At 41.2% G+C, this 17384-nt stretch overlaps 3 protein-coding genes across 6 annotated transcripts; 2 read left to right on the top strand and 1 right to left on the bottom strand.

Moving 5' to 3' along the window:
- The first annotated feature begins 385 nt into the window (after nucleotides 1-385).
- LOC136430392 (uncharacterized) lies at nucleotides 386-4835 on the top strand. Of its 3 annotated transcripts, XR_010754893.1 has the most exons (5): nucleotides 386-593; nucleotides 1243-1586; nucleotides 2285-2495; nucleotides 2958-3427; nucleotides 3660-4835. XR_010754893.1 is itself a non-coding variant. In XM_066420948.1 (4 exons), exons 2-4 carry the CDS (start codon nucleotides 1293-1295, stop codon nucleotides 3287-3289), a joined length of 837 nt encoding a protein of 278 aa, XP_066277045.1. In that variant the 5' UTR covers nucleotides 386-593; nucleotides 1243-1292; the 3' UTR covers nucleotides 3290-4835. The 3 variants fall into 3 exon arrangements, 2 of the variants coding, with proteins under 2 accessions (XP_066277045.1, XP_066277054.1); XM_066420948.1 differs by having other exon boundaries at nucleotides 2958-4835; XM_066420957.1 differs by having other exon boundaries at nucleotides 1214-1586; nucleotides 2958-4835.
- LOC136430404 (general transcription factor 3C polypeptide 6-like) lies at nucleotides 4700-7146 on the bottom strand. Its single transcript, XM_066420975.1, has 3 exons — nucleotides 6548-7146; nucleotides 5874-6005; nucleotides 4700-5313 (listed from the first exon to the last, which is right to left on the bottom strand). The coding sequence occupies exons 1-3, from the start codon at nucleotides 6718-6720 to the stop codon at nucleotides 4968-4970; spliced, it is 651 nt and encodes a 216-aa protein (XP_066277072.1). The 5' UTR covers nucleotides 6721-7146; the 3' UTR covers nucleotides 4700-4967.
- On the top strand, nucleotides 6889-15162 carry LOC136430379 (coiled-coil domain-containing protein 83-like). 2 transcript variants are annotated; one of them, XM_066420935.1, is made up of 11 exons: nucleotides 6889-6979; nucleotides 8417-8553; nucleotides 9183-9267; nucleotides 9625-9793; nucleotides 10412-10557; nucleotides 10992-11105; nucleotides 11411-11479; nucleotides 11869-11990; nucleotides 12612-12760; nucleotides 13136-13332; nucleotides 13891-15162. In XM_066420935.1, exons 2-11 carry the CDS (start codon nucleotides 8441-8443, stop codon nucleotides 14071-14073), a joined length of 1347 nt encoding a protein of 448 aa, XP_066277032.1. In that variant the 5' UTR covers nucleotides 6889-6979; nucleotides 8417-8440; the 3' UTR covers nucleotides 14074-15162. The 2 variants fall into 2 exon arrangements, with proteins under 2 accessions (XP_066277032.1, XP_066277024.1); XM_066420927.1 differs by having other exon boundaries at nucleotides 6899-6979; nucleotides 8387-8553.
- Nucleotides 15163-17384: the final 2222 nt, after the last annotated feature.

Below are 17384 nucleotides of genomic sequence, written 5' to 3'. Positions count from 1 at the left end.
CGGAAAGGACCCCTACTCCTGGGCGATAAGTGCGGTGTGCGGTGATCGAGGTGTGTCAAACACGGGACTTCCGATCCATCTTACGCGCTATACAAGGGACGTCCCTAACCGAAGCTAAGTACTCATTTCACATCAGATGCCAGGGATTCAAACCCAGGCCCTCTGCCCTGGCATACCACCTTGCCATTACGCCACTGCGACGACACAACATTGACTCTTTCATGTTTAACGTTGTGTTTCATGTTCGATGCGCGATCGTAATATTTTGCTTACGACCAAACATTACAACGAGAACAAGTTCCATCATGGCACATTTAGAAAATGGTTTTGTCTTGTAAGATAGCGGTCAGTGATACTGCGACAGCTTCGAGTAATCAGGTTCGGATAACCTTTGACCTGCCAGCTCGGATCATCTATCGGTCACCTTCCATGTGTGTTCCGAGATGTCATGTTGCGCAACTTACATGTTGTCTTACAATATACAGGAAGAGCACACATGCATGTTGGCTTGAACTGAGATTTTCTGATCTGAAAGGCTGTCTTTAAGCAACGTAAGAAGAAAACCACGACGTTGTGCTGCTGCACATTGAAAGGTATTTCTTTCGTGTGTGGGTGGGGAGGGGGGCGGTACCAAATTGTAATCATAAAGTGCAATCGCAATGTTGTTTAGCTAGATCATTTGGATATTGATAAAGTGTCAATCATCTATTTTAGTTATGCACTGTGTCCGAAAAAGTATGCCGTGTGTAGATTTATTTAGTGTTAATGAATATCACAGCATTGAAAAGATTTTAAAGACTGCTTACCCATTGACACATACATTGTACTAGTATATCATTGTGGAACATGCAAACCCGAAAATATATTCAAACTTTTTGCAAAGGGAAAATATCTTAGTACAACTAGACATCTAATATTTTGACAGTCGACAAATTCTTCATACCTATAAATCATGAAATATGTTAAGATGACCTAAGATTATTGAGTGATGCAGTAACATCAAAGATTCTTTTGTCTGAAGATAGCACAGCCAACGTTTTATCGTATAAGCAAATTCAGTTCTCAACTTCAATACTATTCACTGTGTTCAGAGATATAAGTATTACTACTTTTAGAAAAATAGTCTAGGAGGTAAAAACTTTGACATTTTACTAGTAAGTGTCTGTGTAGAAAGACTCAACGTTTTCATTTTGAATACGCCTGTGTTTTATAGGACGTTAATACTGGAAACTTCTTTCTAAGGCAAAGACAACGGACAAGAACAAAGTGCGACTCCCAGAAAAACAGCCGCCATGTTCTCAGCCCTTCTCCTCGGTGCGGCCATCTTGTTCTCCACTCTGACTCATGACCTTGCGGAAGCCAAGGTCGTGGTGACCTCCGACATCCCCTGCAGGCCGTTCCATGAGATCTACCCCTCGGGAAGGGAGCTCTGCGAAAAGATGTGGGACGGGTCGTTTGTGTACGAGACAAACCGATCCAGAGCGTACACCATGTGGTTCTTCGACCAGGACAATCCGAACGATGACGTAACCAGGAACCTCGGACTGAGCCCTCCCTCCCTCTGCCATCTCAGATATCTGCACAAGGTTTGTACATCAGTGCAAGCAATACCCCAAACTAATTAAGATTGTTTCTTACAACATCTTTTATGTTCCGACAGTTCCGTTGTTGGAGATTATTTCTTTCTTTGGAAAAGTATAATAGGTATAATGTTACCTAATTCGCAAGGCAACCTAGCTAACCATCTATAATTTGCCCAGCTTGCACTCTCAACTCATTCAATGATAAAATGATCATCTTTGTGGCACACAGCAACATGACTTACTGAAATATTGTACTAGTAGTGCTGAATGATAATGCACAATTCAGGCCTCGGCTGTCTTGTATCACTGAACCATTATAACTGTTCAGTGTCTAGTGTGCAGTGTCTTGTATAGAGAAACTGAAGGACAGTTACACAGCCCAGTGAAATGACTTAAAGTGTTTTTTCTCACAGGATACCCCTGGTCCTGAACCTGACACGTTTGCAGAATGCCATCCCTGCAAGGACAATTCCTGCTGTACCAAGGACACAGTTTCGAGTGTGCAGAATATCTAGGACAGTTACGGCCCAGAGTGTAATGGTTTGTAATTTTTCTCGCAGGACAACCCAGGCCCTGAACTGGTCACATTTGCCACCCATGGAAGGAGAACTCCTGTTGTACAGATGACATGGTATCCAGTGTCCAGAAAATAATGGAAAGTTATGGACCACTGAAATTACTTTATTGTTTCTTTCAATCAGGATACCCCAGGTCCTGAACCAGACACATTTGCAGAATGTCACCCATGGAAGGAGAACTCCTGCTGTACTGAGGACACCGTGTCGAGCGTACAGAAAATTAAGGAGAGTTACGGCCCGGAGTGGCACTGGGACAGGTGCGGCCCCCTCACACCCGCCTGTGAACGCTTCTTCGTACAGGAGGCGTGTTTCTACGAATGTGAGCCAAACGCAGGTAAAGAAAGAAACAGTTCTGCTGCAATCAGTTGTCACAAATTTGATACCTTATGAAACCTTTTTTTGTCACAGTATGGAAAAGAAATTTGATTTTGAAAGATCAAAGCAAAAAGAGCTCCCCTACCTGTAAGTACATGTACCCAGACAGTCATTACAACACGTCTGACCCAATCCACAGCCAGTGTTGGGCAGTCACTAATGGATAATGCTACCTGAAATGTCTGACCGTTTCCCAAATCTAACCATTGCTTGAGAGACTGCCTTCTTGCGTATTTTTGCAGGTCTGTTCCTTAAGTACCCAGACCCCCATTTCAACGCGTCCGACCCAAGTCACAACCAGTGGAAGATGTCTGGCATTTGTGACCATCCTAATTTCCCCAATTTTTGCATATGCTCATGCTAGGAGTAGGAACTTCCAAATGTTTTAATCAACAGGTTTCTACTATTTTGTATATTACAGGTCTCTTCCGAAAGTACCCAGACCGCCATTTCAACGCTTCGGACCCGAGTCACAACCGGTGGCAGATGTCGGGTATGCCCATCTGGTCAGACTTCTGCGACGCGTGGCACCGCGCATGTCGTAACGACCAGTTCTGTTCCCATGACGACGGAAACTTCTTTTCCTGCGCGGCAACGTACACAGAAGAGCAGGCGGCGGATGGAGGAACTGTTGTGGGGATCGTGTTCGGCTGTTTGGTCATTGTGGCTCTTATAGGGGTTCTTGGGTTCCTGGTTTTCAGAGAAAGAACAGGACAGCCTGTCTTTAAACCTCTAGAACAGCAGGTGTCCTAAAGCATGTGCTAGGGCCACACATATTTGATTGGTTAGTTCTCAGGTAAAATATTAAAGCTGAAAGATAAATTAACAGAGTCTGTTTACCTTGGTACACAGAGTTTCAGGAAGATCAGTGTAAAACGGAGTGTCAGTAAGGTTAGACATCCCGAAATCCCTGCACACCATCTTGTTCTGTGGGAGCCTACTACTAAAGGAAAAAGAAGTAGGGGTAGACCCAGAGTCAGCTAATTAGACAATCTACGTAGTGACACAAACTTACAAGATACTAAGGAACAACGAAGGGCCATGGAGGATAAAGTGCTGTGGAGGAAGCTTTCAGGATTGGTTGGAGCGGGAGCTTGAACTAAGTAAGTAGTAAGTAAGTAAGGTTAATAGAAAGTGTGCAACTTGTTTAACATTATAAGTTTCAGGAAATTAATATAGTCAGGTTCAAGATTTCCTTTCAACTCCAATTTGTACTTCAAAATTTAAGAGAAATAAGAAAATAGATTGGTGTGGCCTTAGGTACATTGTACAATGACGAGGTAATGGTGAGGTAACATAAAATCTATTACACAAAAGAATCTATGTTTGGTTATTGAGTGTATTTAAGGACTCCTTCCATCAAAACAATAATCCGTTTTAAGCATATTTGCTTTTGATGTTGTTGAGTATCAAACTGTACAGAAATGATATTGTATTTTGCTGACTTTTTTGTTACAACTGAGATGAATTGTATATTTTGAAAGGACAAAAGTTTGTGTATTCAGTGACTTTTTATAAGAAACTGAGTTAATATATTTTTCCTTCTAAGATAGCTTCATTCTCTTGTTTAACTCGAAGATGCAGGATTTTTGTTTGCAACTCTGATGAAATTTTATATATTATAGGATATATTCGTTAAGTAGTTAATTGCATTTACTTCCATAGCCAAAACAATCCGGGATGTGCTGTTACTATGATAATGATTTTGAGCCTCTCAGACTATGTATATGTTGCATCATATATAATTGTTGAACAATAAATTCATCATAATGTAAGCTTTTATACTCATATCAAATCAATAGTCGCGCAATAAAGTTCTTATCAAAGTCAATTTAGAACAATCAAAAGTATGTTTTTGTATACATTGATAACTTGAGTTTTTATGTTTGTTTTTAAGTGTAATCTTAATGATATTGGCAACATATTCTATAAGCCAAGGAAAATAGGAAAATACCTGTTATGCATAATTATTCTGGACAGGTTCAGATGTGTATAGAAGTCGTACATTTTTGTATGTATGAGATGTTCTTCCACTGCGATTTATTCTCCTGGATGCTTTTTGCATAACAGTGTGACTAAATAGTTTTTGTTACTGGAGGATAAAGTGCTATGGAGGAAGCTCTCAGGATTGGTTCGAGCGGGAGCTGGAACTAAGTTAGTAAGTACTGGCAAAGATGGACAAAACCTCCAGAGTTACTTGTGTAAATATTTTGGAGATATAGGAATATTGTTTGAACACAAACAGGAGGGTTTATGCATGAACTGTAATAAAAAGATGATATCGGTGTAACAAATTCAATGGATTGTTATTCTTTTAATGCTCAGTAATAGTGATGTGATTGAACTATCCATGACTACATGTACATTTGCAGGATTTTAGCTAGTTCATCCACAAAAATTAGAGATAAAAAACAAAGTAATTATTATAACATTATCTATCTGAGGGCATTTCTTTCTCTTTTTCTACATCGACAGTTTCTGTAGTAAAAATGTCTCCATCTTTCTCTGGTTGTGTTTCCTCACTTATTCTATTACCACTGTCTTCTACACGTTTCAATGGCTCAATGTCTTCTATCATCTCTACATCTTCAGCACCTTCTCTCGGCCTCTCACTGCTGCTGGGTACTTCCGAAGCCGTCCCCTCGCTGGCTGACTTGTCAGGTTTGACGTGCAGTCTGCAGGAGGAGGCCAGCTTCATGGCGCGTCTGTGGTACGGGTTGTCCTCGCGTAGGAAGGACATGGAGTCTGTGTCATCGTTTTTACTGGTCAGGAAAGATCTGGAACAAATAATCAGGACAAAGTCGCTTTTATATTTAAATGTGTATTGTCAGGAGCCACACAACACTATCATGATTATATTAACTTTAGAACAAAAAGATTCTGTAATCATCTTGGGTCTTTTCTGAGGACAAATTGAAAAAAACAACCTTTTTTTTGCGATATGTTTCTCGTGGATATTATTACGAGTATCTATTATGATTACACATAGTGTTGAAATCATAATTGTAAATGACTTACCAACCTGCTCATGAAATGTGCAAATAAACTAAAGGAAATATCAAATCCAGAGGTTCTGCTGCAGTATCCTAACAAGCCCCTGGGGGCCAAAAATCTAAATCATTTAGAATCAAGACCTACCCACAGATCAAATATCAAGACAATCCATCCAAGCCTTCTTCAGTTATCGGGCGTACGAATGGATACTACTACATGGCCTGCGTGCCGATTTTAGCTTATCATGAATAAACAAAGGTTCAAACAAACAGACAAACAGACACCACCCTCACAAACACACAGCAAGTCACTGCAATTCCTCGGTTTAAGAAAGAAAGAGTACCTCGTCATGGCTAGTTTCTTGGCCGTGTGGCACATGTACGTCAGCTGGGTGTCTCCATCCTCGTCCTGACTCCCCTCCTCAAACAGCACACAGGTGCCGACGGTGTCCTCATACTCACCTGTGAACACGTACCTGCAGATGGAGATGAATATGACAATTAAGAGTGAAAGTTCACATGTATATCAGCTGGTAGATGTCTCCATTCTCAGACTGGATGACTCCCCTCCTAAAAAAAACACACAGGTGCCCATAGTGTCCTCATGTTCACCTGTGAACACGTATCTGTTACATCTTAAAATTTAAGTTCATCTAGATCTGTAAGACAGCATTGGTATTTCAACTGGTAGATGTCTCCATCCTCCATGAAATTTCACCTGTAACACGATAAATCAGCTTGAAACAATGTCTCCATTTGCATCCTCCTTAAACACAACACTTCTTCCTCATATTCACCTGTAATGATGTACCTAAAGTAAAGATGAAGATAATTTGCTTTTTAATAGCTGTTCAAGCATACCAACCACGGTGTGTGAGATATGAATGTACAGCTGTCAACAGGCCTATGCATTGAAGGGGATATTTCCGTGTCATCAAATAAATCGAAAAATCAATATTATCAATACTGACTGATTTCATAATCGATCCTGATCCTACTGTCACACTACGATCCTAACCTGTCCATCTGTAACACAGGCTGTTCGCTGTCTATCCCCACAAACTTGCACTGTCCGGACCCCGTCCGTAAAAAGTCCGTGTCAATGATTCCTGTCAGCTCCACAAGAACCAGGGATTCATCCTCGACTTCTTCGTACTCTTCCGCCTCTGTGTCGTGCTGTTTCTGTGCCATTATTGTCCGTTTCTTACTCTTTTTACCAGAATGTGTGTCTCCCGCGCTAACACATTTTGGGTCATAGGTCAATGATCAGTAGCCCGAATGTTTTCCGGTAAGCCAATGGATGTTCAGTTAGATATCAACCAATGAGCAGTAAAAAACAAAATATTTTGTCCAATCGGAAGCCGGTAATCCCAAGCGTGTAGGATTATAGTTCCAAGATGGCGACGGCGGGCAGCGTTCTTGGATACCGGACACAACATTGAGTTTTTAGGTAAAATTCGATCATTTATCGTCTTATTTCATGTGGCATTAACCTAGAAAGGTGTAAGTGACATTGTTAGGGTCAGTTTGTTTGTAAATGTAAGAGATAAAAGGTCCTGTGGATTGTGGTAGTTTGACAGACAGGACCAAAACAGAGTTGTGCCACCGGTGTTGATAACGTTACCTGCGCCCCCCCCCCCCCATTCAGTAGAGAAACTACACTCTATCTATATACGATAAAAAGTTTGAACTACATGCCACCGTTTTTCCATTAAGCAAATATACAAATGTAACTGCCTCCTTTGTCAGTACTGGACAACCAGTACGGAAGTGGTCGTCAGAACAGGAGCTCCAGTACTGATACTTTCTCAGTACTGGACTTCCTGTACTGGGCAGCTTCAGTACTGGGAACCCTCCTGTCAGGACTGGAAGCCGAATGCTGAGACTCCAACAAGCGTCTAACGTTATTTTCAGGGCTGCATCTCTTCGATGCTTTTTTCCCCACTTCAAAGCTATTGTTTGGAAAACGTTCGAATGAAGAAAAAAATACAGTATCACATTCTGTTACGTTTCTACGACGACAACATATCCTTGTGGCTTGTGCCTTTATCGGGAGAAAACGTACACTGTTAAAATACCTACCAAAATCTATGTCCATAACCAAGGAACAAAGCAGTACTACCTAAACGTTAGAATTGTACTCGTACAAGCATTAAATAATTTAAAATGTACAGACAACTAAATCCAAAACTGTCCAGTCGGTCCAAACAATGGATCATCCCAGTACCGTATAGAACGTGAGTACAGGACGCCCAGTTCCGAAATAATTTGAGGTCTCGGCTTCCAGTACTGAAGAGTCACTATTTACTGGTAAATCCAGTACGGAACCCGTTACATCCGTAAATCGGCACTCGGTTATCCAGTGCTGAATGACCTCCGCACTGGGTAACCAGTACCGAATGATCTTTGACCTAGCCGGAACGCCAATCCGTACTGGAACCCGAGTACCGAGAGAAGTTTAGCTCTGGAACCCGAGTACCGAAACAAATTCAGTTCTGGACGTCCAGTGCTGACGAAGCTTCGGTACTGGAATAAAGCCGTTCCGTACTGGAATTCTTGTACGGAACTTCCTTCCGTACTGGGGGCCGAGTATCGGCGGCATTTTCTCCACGGTTTTCGTACTGGGCGCCCAGTAAGGAGCCGGTTACATCTGTATATTTGCTTCCATTAATGAACAAGCAGCTCGGGAAATGGGACCGTTGTCGTTTATTTGGGTGTTTCTTTACTACCAATGATAAAACACTGAGGTGCGTTATGCACGCACATCACTTTATCACTATCTGATTCATCTTAGCAAGGGTTTTACTTCAGATGTGGATAATAGTTTATACACTTACTGTCAATTTTTTTTCCTTAGGAAACGCCCATACCGTATCAAACTCACCAGGTTCCTGACAACTGCACATCTGAGATGGGGAAGAAGAAGAAGGGAGGAGGGAAGAAGGGGAAGAAAGGGAAGAAGAAGTCTGGGAAGGGAGGAGGAGAGGAGAACATGAGCCTTCGAGAGGCCATCCTGGCCTTCCAGTAAGAAATTGTTATATCTTCTCATTTTTGCCATTGATGTATTCGGGTGTAATGTTTTGAATTTAATTCACATGCAGGGATTCATCTAAATCAGGAAAGAGGGGCGCTGTGCCCTCTTGTGTCAGCCAAGCCCTTGTTGAATTCAGATTTTAGCTTAATATCCAGCATACAGCCTTCACTCAGTGATCGCTTCTTTAAAAGATACATAGAATTCGCCCCCTCGCCTGTGTGTGCTCCCTCTTATTAAATTTTTCTAGAAAAAACCCTGACATGTATAAAATCGTTGTTGTGTGCCAGTGATACATTTGATATAAAATTAAAAGGAGTATACATATAGATGTAACATTTTCATATGTGTTTGTTATTGTGTGTGTGTTTCAACATAACTTTGATAAGAAGAGATGCTGCTTCAGCAAGAATTAGTTCAGTGATTCGATGAGTTGCCCCCTACGGCCTTGCACTGAGCGAGTTTGTTAAAAATTAAAAAAGACTTCTAAAATCCCATAAATAATCACCGTCATTGTCCATCAATTTCCGGTAAAGTAGTCATTCAAATTAAAAAAAAAAGAAAAAAAGAGAAAAAAAAACGAATAACTTTTTAGTCATGGTTATATTTTTTCCTTTTGCAGAATTGAAGTGAAAAACAAGGCTGTGGAAGAGTTTGTAGCAGAGATCAACGGTCTGGAGGACAAAAACAGGCGGCACAAAGAAAGAGTAGGTGTCAGGAGACATGTCCATGTTTTGTGCCTGACATCAATACAACTTTGCCATCACTATTCCTTCTTTCATTGTTTAAGTTAGATCTTCATAAAACAAGCAAATTATACACTATAGATGTTTAGATTAATATTTAGTTAAAACAACAAACCTAAAATTGTCTTCACCTTATTTAAGTTATTAAGATGTCTTCACCTGCATTAATTCTGAGGTTTGGTTTAAAATTTGGTAACTCCAGATACTAGACTGTTTGAAAGGTCTGACTGTTTCCAAATTTTACCTAGTTGCTTTAGTAACTGTTACCTTGTGTAGCAGAAAAGTGCAATGTTAACAACTAGAACTCTCTCCTCACAGAATAATCGTCTTAAAGACGAGCAGGCGCTGCACATCCGCACGCTCCTTAAGCAGGCGAAGGAGCGCGACAAGGAGCTGGATCAGGAGACGGTGGTGGGGAGGGAGAAGGTCGACTCCACCATGAAGGACAAGTGGAAGGCTATCAGGAGCGAGGACAGATCTGTGGAGGGTGAGTGTTAAACATATGTGTGTGTAGTTATTAATTATTATAAGTTTGTCAATTATAAGTATTATAACAAATGAATAAGACTCCACCATAAAGAACAAGTGGAAGGCTATCAGGAGCGAGGACAGATCCGTGGAGTTAAACATATAAACCTCAGACTCAGAGGAGAAAGCATGATGCTTTTTCGTTAGCTAGTAGTGCAATGCGGCTTCACGAAGGCTCACTCATTTGGCCAAGCATAGCTGGGTCACTTCTACTCTTCTCGATAAGTCTGTTGGGTTCTTTTACCTGCAGAGGTTTGACACTTGAGGCTTATGCCTCACTTTACGTCACCATCTGAAATGATGAATGCAATCCCTTACAACATGTCCAGCCCGCAGATCCACGGACCTTGATCCAGATAGCCAAGCAGCAGGGTTGCATTACCACTTGCGACACGGAGACATGTACTAACGAGTAGTTACTTAAATCTCTTAAATCTATTATCAGATCTTAAGACCATGATGAGAAGAGGTAGAGAAGGAGCTAGAAGATCAGTTGAAGGTCACTACTGGAGGAAGTACTGAGACAAGAAGTGTACCACCATCATGTCTTAAAAATCTCCTTACTGTTCCTTATCAGATCTGAAGACAGACATAGAAGAGATGGAGAAGGAGCTGGCGGACCAGTTAAAGGTTGTGGAGTACTGGAGGAAGTACCGAGACGATGGACAATACGAACACGCCAAACAGATCAAACTGTTGGAACAGGAGCTCCAGGACATGCAGGTATCAATTAATCAATCAATCAGTCTATCAATTTATCAACTTGTCTATCTAGCTGCTCTTCCTAGTGTACAGTGGAGGTTAAGGGGCTTACACACCTGCACAGAATATACAACTAGGTCTTAGTATGGACCTGTCAATCCATCAATCAACCAACCAACCAACCAATCAATCAATCAATCAATCAATCAATCAGCCAATCAATCAATTAAACAGTCTACCAATCAGTAACTGTTGATCAAACAATGAAACACTTTTTTAAATTCTGGTTAACCTAATACTTCAGAATTCAAAAAAGTGTTTCATTATTTGATATTAATCTGTATATCTGCATTTATTGTAACAGTTGTTTTGTGTCTTAAGTCTCCAAACTAAGACAGATTTTCAAACACCTTGTTTCTTGATCACTTAAAGACTGAAACTTGTATTCTTGACAGGTGAACTTTGATGAGATGTCGAGCCACCTGCAGCGGTCGTTAGACCTGGCCAAGGAGAAGATCTCCAACTACATGGACCTGACATTACAGCAGCAGAGGGAGAACGCCTCAGAGGTGAGTCAGTCTTCATCTACATGTATCTCCATATATTCTCTGGTTCAGTGTATCTGTAAAACCGGTATAACTATAACTCCCCTTTGGCTTAACACACTACCTCTTGTATCTATATAGCCAGTATAACCACCCTCCGGCGTAACACACCAGCTTTTGTATCTGTTTTTAGTCAGTACACCCACCCTTCGGCATAACACACCAGTTAAGAGTTAAGTCATAGCGTAGATTCATCGTTCAAAGTTAAGTTGTGAAAATGTATCCTTCTTATGACTTAGTATTGACAAATTTGTTCTGTATCCCCCCAGAGAGCCATGACCCACCTGGACAAACACAGCACCCAGGAGGTGAAGGACAACGACTGGCTCAAACATGAGGTGGGCTTCTTGTACATGTTAGTGGCAATACATTGTAGATCAAAAACAACAATGGTGCCATTGCCTTACTTTTGTTAAGTATACAAATGTAGTACATGTTTTAGCAAAATACAAAATGTATATATATAATATATAAAAATATCATAAGTAGCTAGACCACTAGTTTTGAACACAGCTGCTTATGTTCTTAACCTCAATTTGCTATTGGAAGAGGTTACAGTAATTCAATGGAGACCTTATTATATCCATCCATTGTAGGGCAATTTTCCAAGCCTGTTAAAGAATTCTCCACACTTATTAGGTGGCTGTTATTGATCCAAAATGCAAAAGCTTGCCCCAATTATGATATGATACAAAACTTGAATATTCTGATATCTGTGTGTTGTCAGGCTGAGCTTCACAGAGAAGAAGTGCGGACCCTGCGGAAGTTTGTGGAGGTTCTTGAGAAGGAGAACCTGACGATCCTCAGTCAGCTGTTCGAGTGCAGGATTGAGGACCTGAAAATATCAAGGTGGGTTCAGTCAAGTACTAGTAGTGTCATGATGTATTAGAAACATTGATGGAAGAAGAAGGCCATAAAAAACAATACACAGATTGTACTTGTACCAACAGCTTTATTAAGGCTACTTTTAATCAAGAAACTCATTCAGTATTTATTGCCAATTACATACTTAATCGCAAATGTACAGTCATGTATCTCTTTTGTGAGAGTAAGACTTACAAAAATAGCTTTACTTTCATAATTTTCAAGACGAAATATCATATGATGTCATGTACTCTCTATCAAGAATTTAGTGCATATTCAGAATATTTTGATGAGTGGTAGAGTGATCCATTGCGCTCTATATACATATATAGTAAAGCTATAACTTGTTACCTTCTGTTATGTCTACTTGACGGGTACAAGTCTGGAAGAATTTACAATCCAGTTACTTTTTCCAATAGTTTTTCTGTTTCTCAATTGTTCTGATGACTGATGTTTCTCCTGTAGTGATAGCGATTCATTATATGAGGGAAAAAATCGAATAAACATCAATTTTTGAAAATTTGGTAAAATTTGGCTCAAGGATTACAAAAATGCTGATTAAAAAAAATCATTGATAAAAAGAATTGACTTATTTTTCTCCTGCAGGAATTTCTACCTGACCCAGTTCAGCGACAGCGATGCGTTAGACGAGCAGACGGGGATGTTGGAGATGGACCTGGCTCAACTGGCCATCGGAAAAACTCCCGTGGACAAACTCAGACCAGAGGAGGGCAGTGAGTCCACCAGCTCCGCAGGTAAGGACATGAACCTTTAGCACACTGATGTGCCGTTCGGTTACCAGTTTCAGGGAGAGGGTTAAACAATAAAGATCAGACATTGAAGATACTTGATTACTAATGTCTGACTGCAGCACGCTCCTAGTAGCACGCCCACTGGTCAGGCACCTAGTCCTGGATTTTATTACAAGATATGGGTACAGTATGAACACAGTAATGTTTATTGAATTGTGCCATACATAAGGACGAAAAGGACATGAAGCAAAGTAGAGATGTTCCTTGCTTGGAGTACACACATTTTTCAAAATGTAGGTACTTGAACCTATTCATCTCATGATTACGCTAGAAATGTTAGAATACCAATACATGTATCTGTGGCTGTTCTACCCCCAGGATCAGAGAGAAGGTCCCGCCCCAGGAGTGCTGTGGTGAAGGCTGTGGAGGAGCGAGTGTTCGCCATCAAGGCTCGAGGGGAGGAGGAGGGGGAGGAGTCTTCTTCTTCAGAGGAGGAGGTGTTTGCGGAACACACAGACGGGAGGGACATGGACGCCTTAGACAACTATCTCTTCTTTGAGGAGGAGGATTTTGAGGTACTTGTTATACATGTAGTAGTAAACCATTTCTGACCAAGCCAATTTGTTACCTTGTACAGTACAGTAATGTGTACCTTTAGAAATATTGTTTTTAGCTTGTCTATATGTGTGTGTGTGTGTGTGTGTGTCTATCAGTGTAAGTGTTTGTGTGTGTGTCTTTCTATCAATGTGTTTGTGTGTGTGCATCTCTATGTGTTTGTGTCTGTGTTTGTTTTGGTCTATCTTTGTGTCTGTCTGTGTGTGTTTTCTGTCTGTGTGTGGGGGGGTTGTGTGTGCTTCAGCAATTGCCAATATACATAAGGCAGTGTAGCCTGAACTCAATCAAGCTCCTGTAACGGCCTGCCGCCCTGTAACCGCAAAGCCGCCCGCGGGGAGGGGACAGAAATCCCCGGACAGCTGGAGTTTGTGTTATACAGACTAAAGGCAGTGCTGCCATACTTTCTCAGTGCTTTTATATTTTGTCTGTGGGCCTGGAAGGGTGCTGAAGCAGTATTGGTAAGAGGTTGAAGTGTGCCATCTCTGATTGCTTTTTTTGTTAATCCTTTTCTCTTCCAGGACTACCTACAGTTGGGTCCTCTGGAGCTGAAGCTACTGAATGTGACGGGCACCAAGAAACCGCTGCACCGGCCAGCTAAGCCCAGTCAGGAGGACATAGCGTCGGGTCTTACTGCCACGCCTGCCAGTCAGAAGAGATGGCCTGTGACTCAGGAGATGATGCAGACTATTCTGTCTGAATAAATGTGCTGGTCGTAACAGACCGTAGGTACACCGGATATTTGGAGTTTCTTTTTACACAACCAAGAATCTCACCTGCTGACATTTTGATGTCTGTCAGATACCTTCTTCAGAGCTTCTGACTGGAGTACTGCTTCTTGCCGCTATAAGTAGCCGATGTATGTGGCGCTTTTGTGGAGAGAACGCAATCCCAAACGCGGCTGAGCTAGGTATCCCCACCTCGTCTCGGTTCATCACTTGTGATGACTTCCTGATTCATACTACCTCGAGCTCCGTAATCCAACGAATGCGTCAGTGTTGTCCTCTCTGTCTATTACAGTCAGCTCAGCCACGATTGGGATTGCGTTCTTGCCACAAAAGCGCCACCTACATCGGCTACTTATAGCGGCAAGAAGCAGTACTCCAATCAGAAGCTCTGAAGAAGGTGTCTGACAGACACTGAAACGTCAGCAGGTGAGATTACCTGGTTGTGTAAAAAGAAACTCCAAATATTCTATGTTCTACCAACCTGATGAAATTATTTTCGGACGTAGGTACACCATATGTTTAAAAAGGCCTTTTGTTGTCAGGGTTGCAAAGTTGGTTGGAAGGGCTGTTGTAGAAAGAAAGAAAGAAGATTTGTTTGAACTTGACAAGATTCTTGTACATGTCACCAACTGATTGGTCAGTATGTACAGTCAATCTTTACTGATATTCTAATTTTTGAATCTCATGTTTACCCAGGTTCATTATTGTCATCATGCTTGAGACAACTGTAATACTACTGAAGTCAGTAATCAGTACAAATGTAAATAGAAACATACACTTCATAGTTGAATTCTAAAAAAGGGATTTGACAGGGCTATCTCATATATTATTGTTCAATATTTTTGGTTGTAGATTTTAAAATAAAGGTTGTAAAGTTTTGCAATGATCCAAACACATTAGAAAATGCTTAACGCTTATAGAAACCATCCAAGATTATCTGTATATAGTAGACTATTGTATGTATATTTTATCTGTCACACTAAATCACAGATTAAAGTATGTTCTGTTGTGTAAATGTTTTGTGGAACTGGGAAAGCCATTATCATTAAATTTTACCCTTCACCAGCCTTTGTCTATGTCTTCTTCCTGGGACTAATGCAATCCTGCCTTCTTCCTGGGACTAATGCAATCCTGCCATTTTGTCACACTTTTTGTAACTAACCTGGTCAGGTACATGCAGTTAAAGCCGAATGTACAGGAAGAAAAGTGCTGTCATTTACTCAATGTTAGTATATGTGTGATAGTGGCATGCCTTTTTTTACAAGCATGATTCGCTAACAAAACACTAGTTTCACAGAGACAACACTTAGTCTTACTAGTTTTATGTGCAGTTTGGGCTTGAAATCAGACTTTGGATCACCAAGTTCAGTACCATTGATAACTCCTAGGTGGCGCTGCCAAAATCTAAGTTGATACCTGCAGCTCGTCTTTGTGTTAAAGAAACGTTTGTTTTCATTGAACAATAGAAATTCAACTGCATTTTTCTGCGTTTCCTCCCTGAAATTCTAAAACAAAAATGCCTCCCAGATCTAACCCCCTACAATTCAATGGTCTCGTCCTTGGATTCACTTGGTGACATGGTGCTTAATAGTAAAGCTCCCGGACATCTTCAAACGTCAGAGCAAATATACTCAGGGTCAACAATTCGTGCATTTTATTCTTCTACGTAAGTTTTCTCCACACGTTCCGTAAACCTCGTCCTTTAGTTTAACATTCCTAGTCTTTCCCTTACCGGTGAAAGTGTCCAGATCTAGACCTGGTAACATTAGCATGCATCATAAAGGTTAGTTGCTTGGCTTTCCGCCCGTGTACTTTATTTGAGACCAGACAAAGTACTTTCACCTGCACTTACTCACAGGTCAGTGACCCTTCTGTGCCGTCAGACGGCTGCCTGTCAGCTTTTGTTGGGAAACGACCTCGTCACGCAAGGGAACATGCAGAATTAGGATCAATGTTGTCATGGTTTCTGCCAAACAGTGGCGGAACAAATATTTCAAGTCAACTAACTTTTTCCTTGCCTTGTTTATGTTATTGCACCCCCATCATTTCTGTCATTTCCCGTGACCGTGATTAACAACTCCCAACTTTGGTATATCTGTGTGAAGACAACATACTTTCACCTGAACTATTTAAGCAGGTCAGTGGTTCCTGAGACGTCGGACAGGTAAAGGTTGGTCGGCTTTTGTGGGGAGCTGACGAACGAACCTTGCCGCAGAAAAGATCCTTTCTGGGTTAAATGAAATTGTCCGATTCCAGGTCAACAATTATACGACATTTCTTACTCTTTTCTTCTATTACGTGCGCGTGCTCCAACCCCACAACCTTTCCGACTCCTTCCCCATAGTAAACATAGCTACCATTTTTGCTGCCTACATGTATGTAGAAGTAGCTGACCTGGTACTCTGGATTCTTAGGCATGGGAAAAGAAGGCCAGGAAGACCCGCAGCAACCTTTATAGACACACTCAAGAAAGACACCGGACTTGAAGTGCATAGTTTGCTCCAGGCGATGAAGGGCCGAAAGACTTGGGCTGCCATCTCGACTCGTGACTGGAAGGTCTCGACATAAGCAAAGTAAGCACATGTATGTATCCCACAGTTTATTGTCCCGAAGCGTCGTGTACTTTGAACTGTACAAAGTGCAAACTCGGCCGCCGGTCATCGACCAATCGCGATAACCACTCTTATGCCCTATATTGTCCACGATATCATGATAAACGGTCAAAGCTGTTCAACCTTCTTTCCCCTTGCTCAACAGAATTCGATACACTAGTCCATTCTATCATGTCTATAGATAAACTCAAGTACATTCTAGAAGGAGACATCCCTTAGTGATAGGTTAAACTCGACATGTTGAATTATCCATATACTTGTACGTAGGTTAATCATTTTGTATCCCATTGTTTGTTGTTTGCATGTATAGTTGTAGAAGACCTTACGAAGGTCGCTGTACTTTTGTTGTGTCAATAAAGATTGTTGTTGTTGTTGTATGTTGTACCATTAATGTGCATAGATTTATCAGGACTTTAAATCATATAAACTGTATCTTTGTTGATGTAGTTTGCCTGACTCTTACCGCTTCCCTAATGGCCTCATTGAAAAGCGGCCTGCAGGCCGATTTGAGCTTATCATGAATAAACAAAGGTTCAAAGAAACAAACAAACAAAACCTCGAAGTATGACGTCAAGTGAAAATCAAGTATTACAGGTAACCTCAGATCAATTCGTCCATTAATAGTTTTCGACAAATATAAGGATGTTTTCCGATACTCTTTTTCCCACCATCACA

This window comes from Branchiostoma lanceolatum, chromosome 1 (assembly GCF_035083965.1).
Source record: "Branchiostoma lanceolatum isolate klBraLanc5 chromosome 1, klBraLanc5.hap2, whole genome shotgun sequence".
Lineage (NCBI taxonomy): Eukaryota > Metazoa > Chordata > Leptocardii > Amphioxiformes > Branchiostomatidae > Branchiostoma > Branchiostoma lanceolatum.
This window is presented reverse-complemented; position numbering and strand designations above follow the sequence as displayed.

What these genes read in the sequence shown, in the direction of transcription:
- LOC136430404 (XM_066420975.1), bottom strand. Translation starts at nt 6,720, where the DNA reads ATGGCACAGAAACAGCACGACACAGAGGCGGAAGAGTACGAAGAAGTC. An exon ending in CCTGTGTTACAGATGGACAG is followed by an intron (nt 6,006 to 6,547) that starts GTTAGGATCGTA and finishes CTCCATCTGCAG; the next exon opens with GTACGTGTTCACAGGTGAGT. An exon ending in AAGAAACTAGCCATGACGAG is followed by an intron (nt 5,314 to 5,873) that starts GTACTCTTTCTT and finishes TATTTGTTCCAG; the next exon opens with ATCTTTCCTGACCAGTAAAA.
- LOC136430392 (XM_066420948.1), top strand. Translation starts at nt 1,293, where the DNA reads ATGTTCTCAGCCCTTCTCCTCGGTGCGGCCATCTTGTTCTCCACTCTG. An exon ending in ATCTCAGATATCTGCACAAG is followed by an intron (nt 1,587 to 2,284) that starts GTTTGTACATCA and finishes TCTTTCAATCAG; the next exon opens with GATACCCCAGGTCCTGAACC. An exon ending in CGAATGTGAGCCAAACGCAG is followed by an intron (nt 2,496 to 2,957) that starts GTAAAGAAAGAA and finishes TGTATATTACAG; the next exon opens with GTCTCTTCCGAAAGTACCCA.
- LOC136430379 (XM_066420935.1), top strand. Translation starts at nt 8,441, where the DNA reads ATGGGGAAGAAGAAGAAGGGAGGAGGGAAGAAGGGGAAGAAAGGGAAG. An exon ending in AGAGGGAGAACGCCTCAGAG is followed by an intron (nt 11,106 to 11,410) that starts GTGAGTCAGTCT and finishes GTATCCCCCCAG; the next exon opens with AGAGCCATGACCCACCTGGA. An exon ending in TGAGTCCACCAGCTCCGCAG is followed by an intron (nt 12,761 to 13,135) that starts GTAAGGACATGA and finishes TTCTACCCCCAG; the next exon opens with GATCAGAGAGAAGGTCCCGC.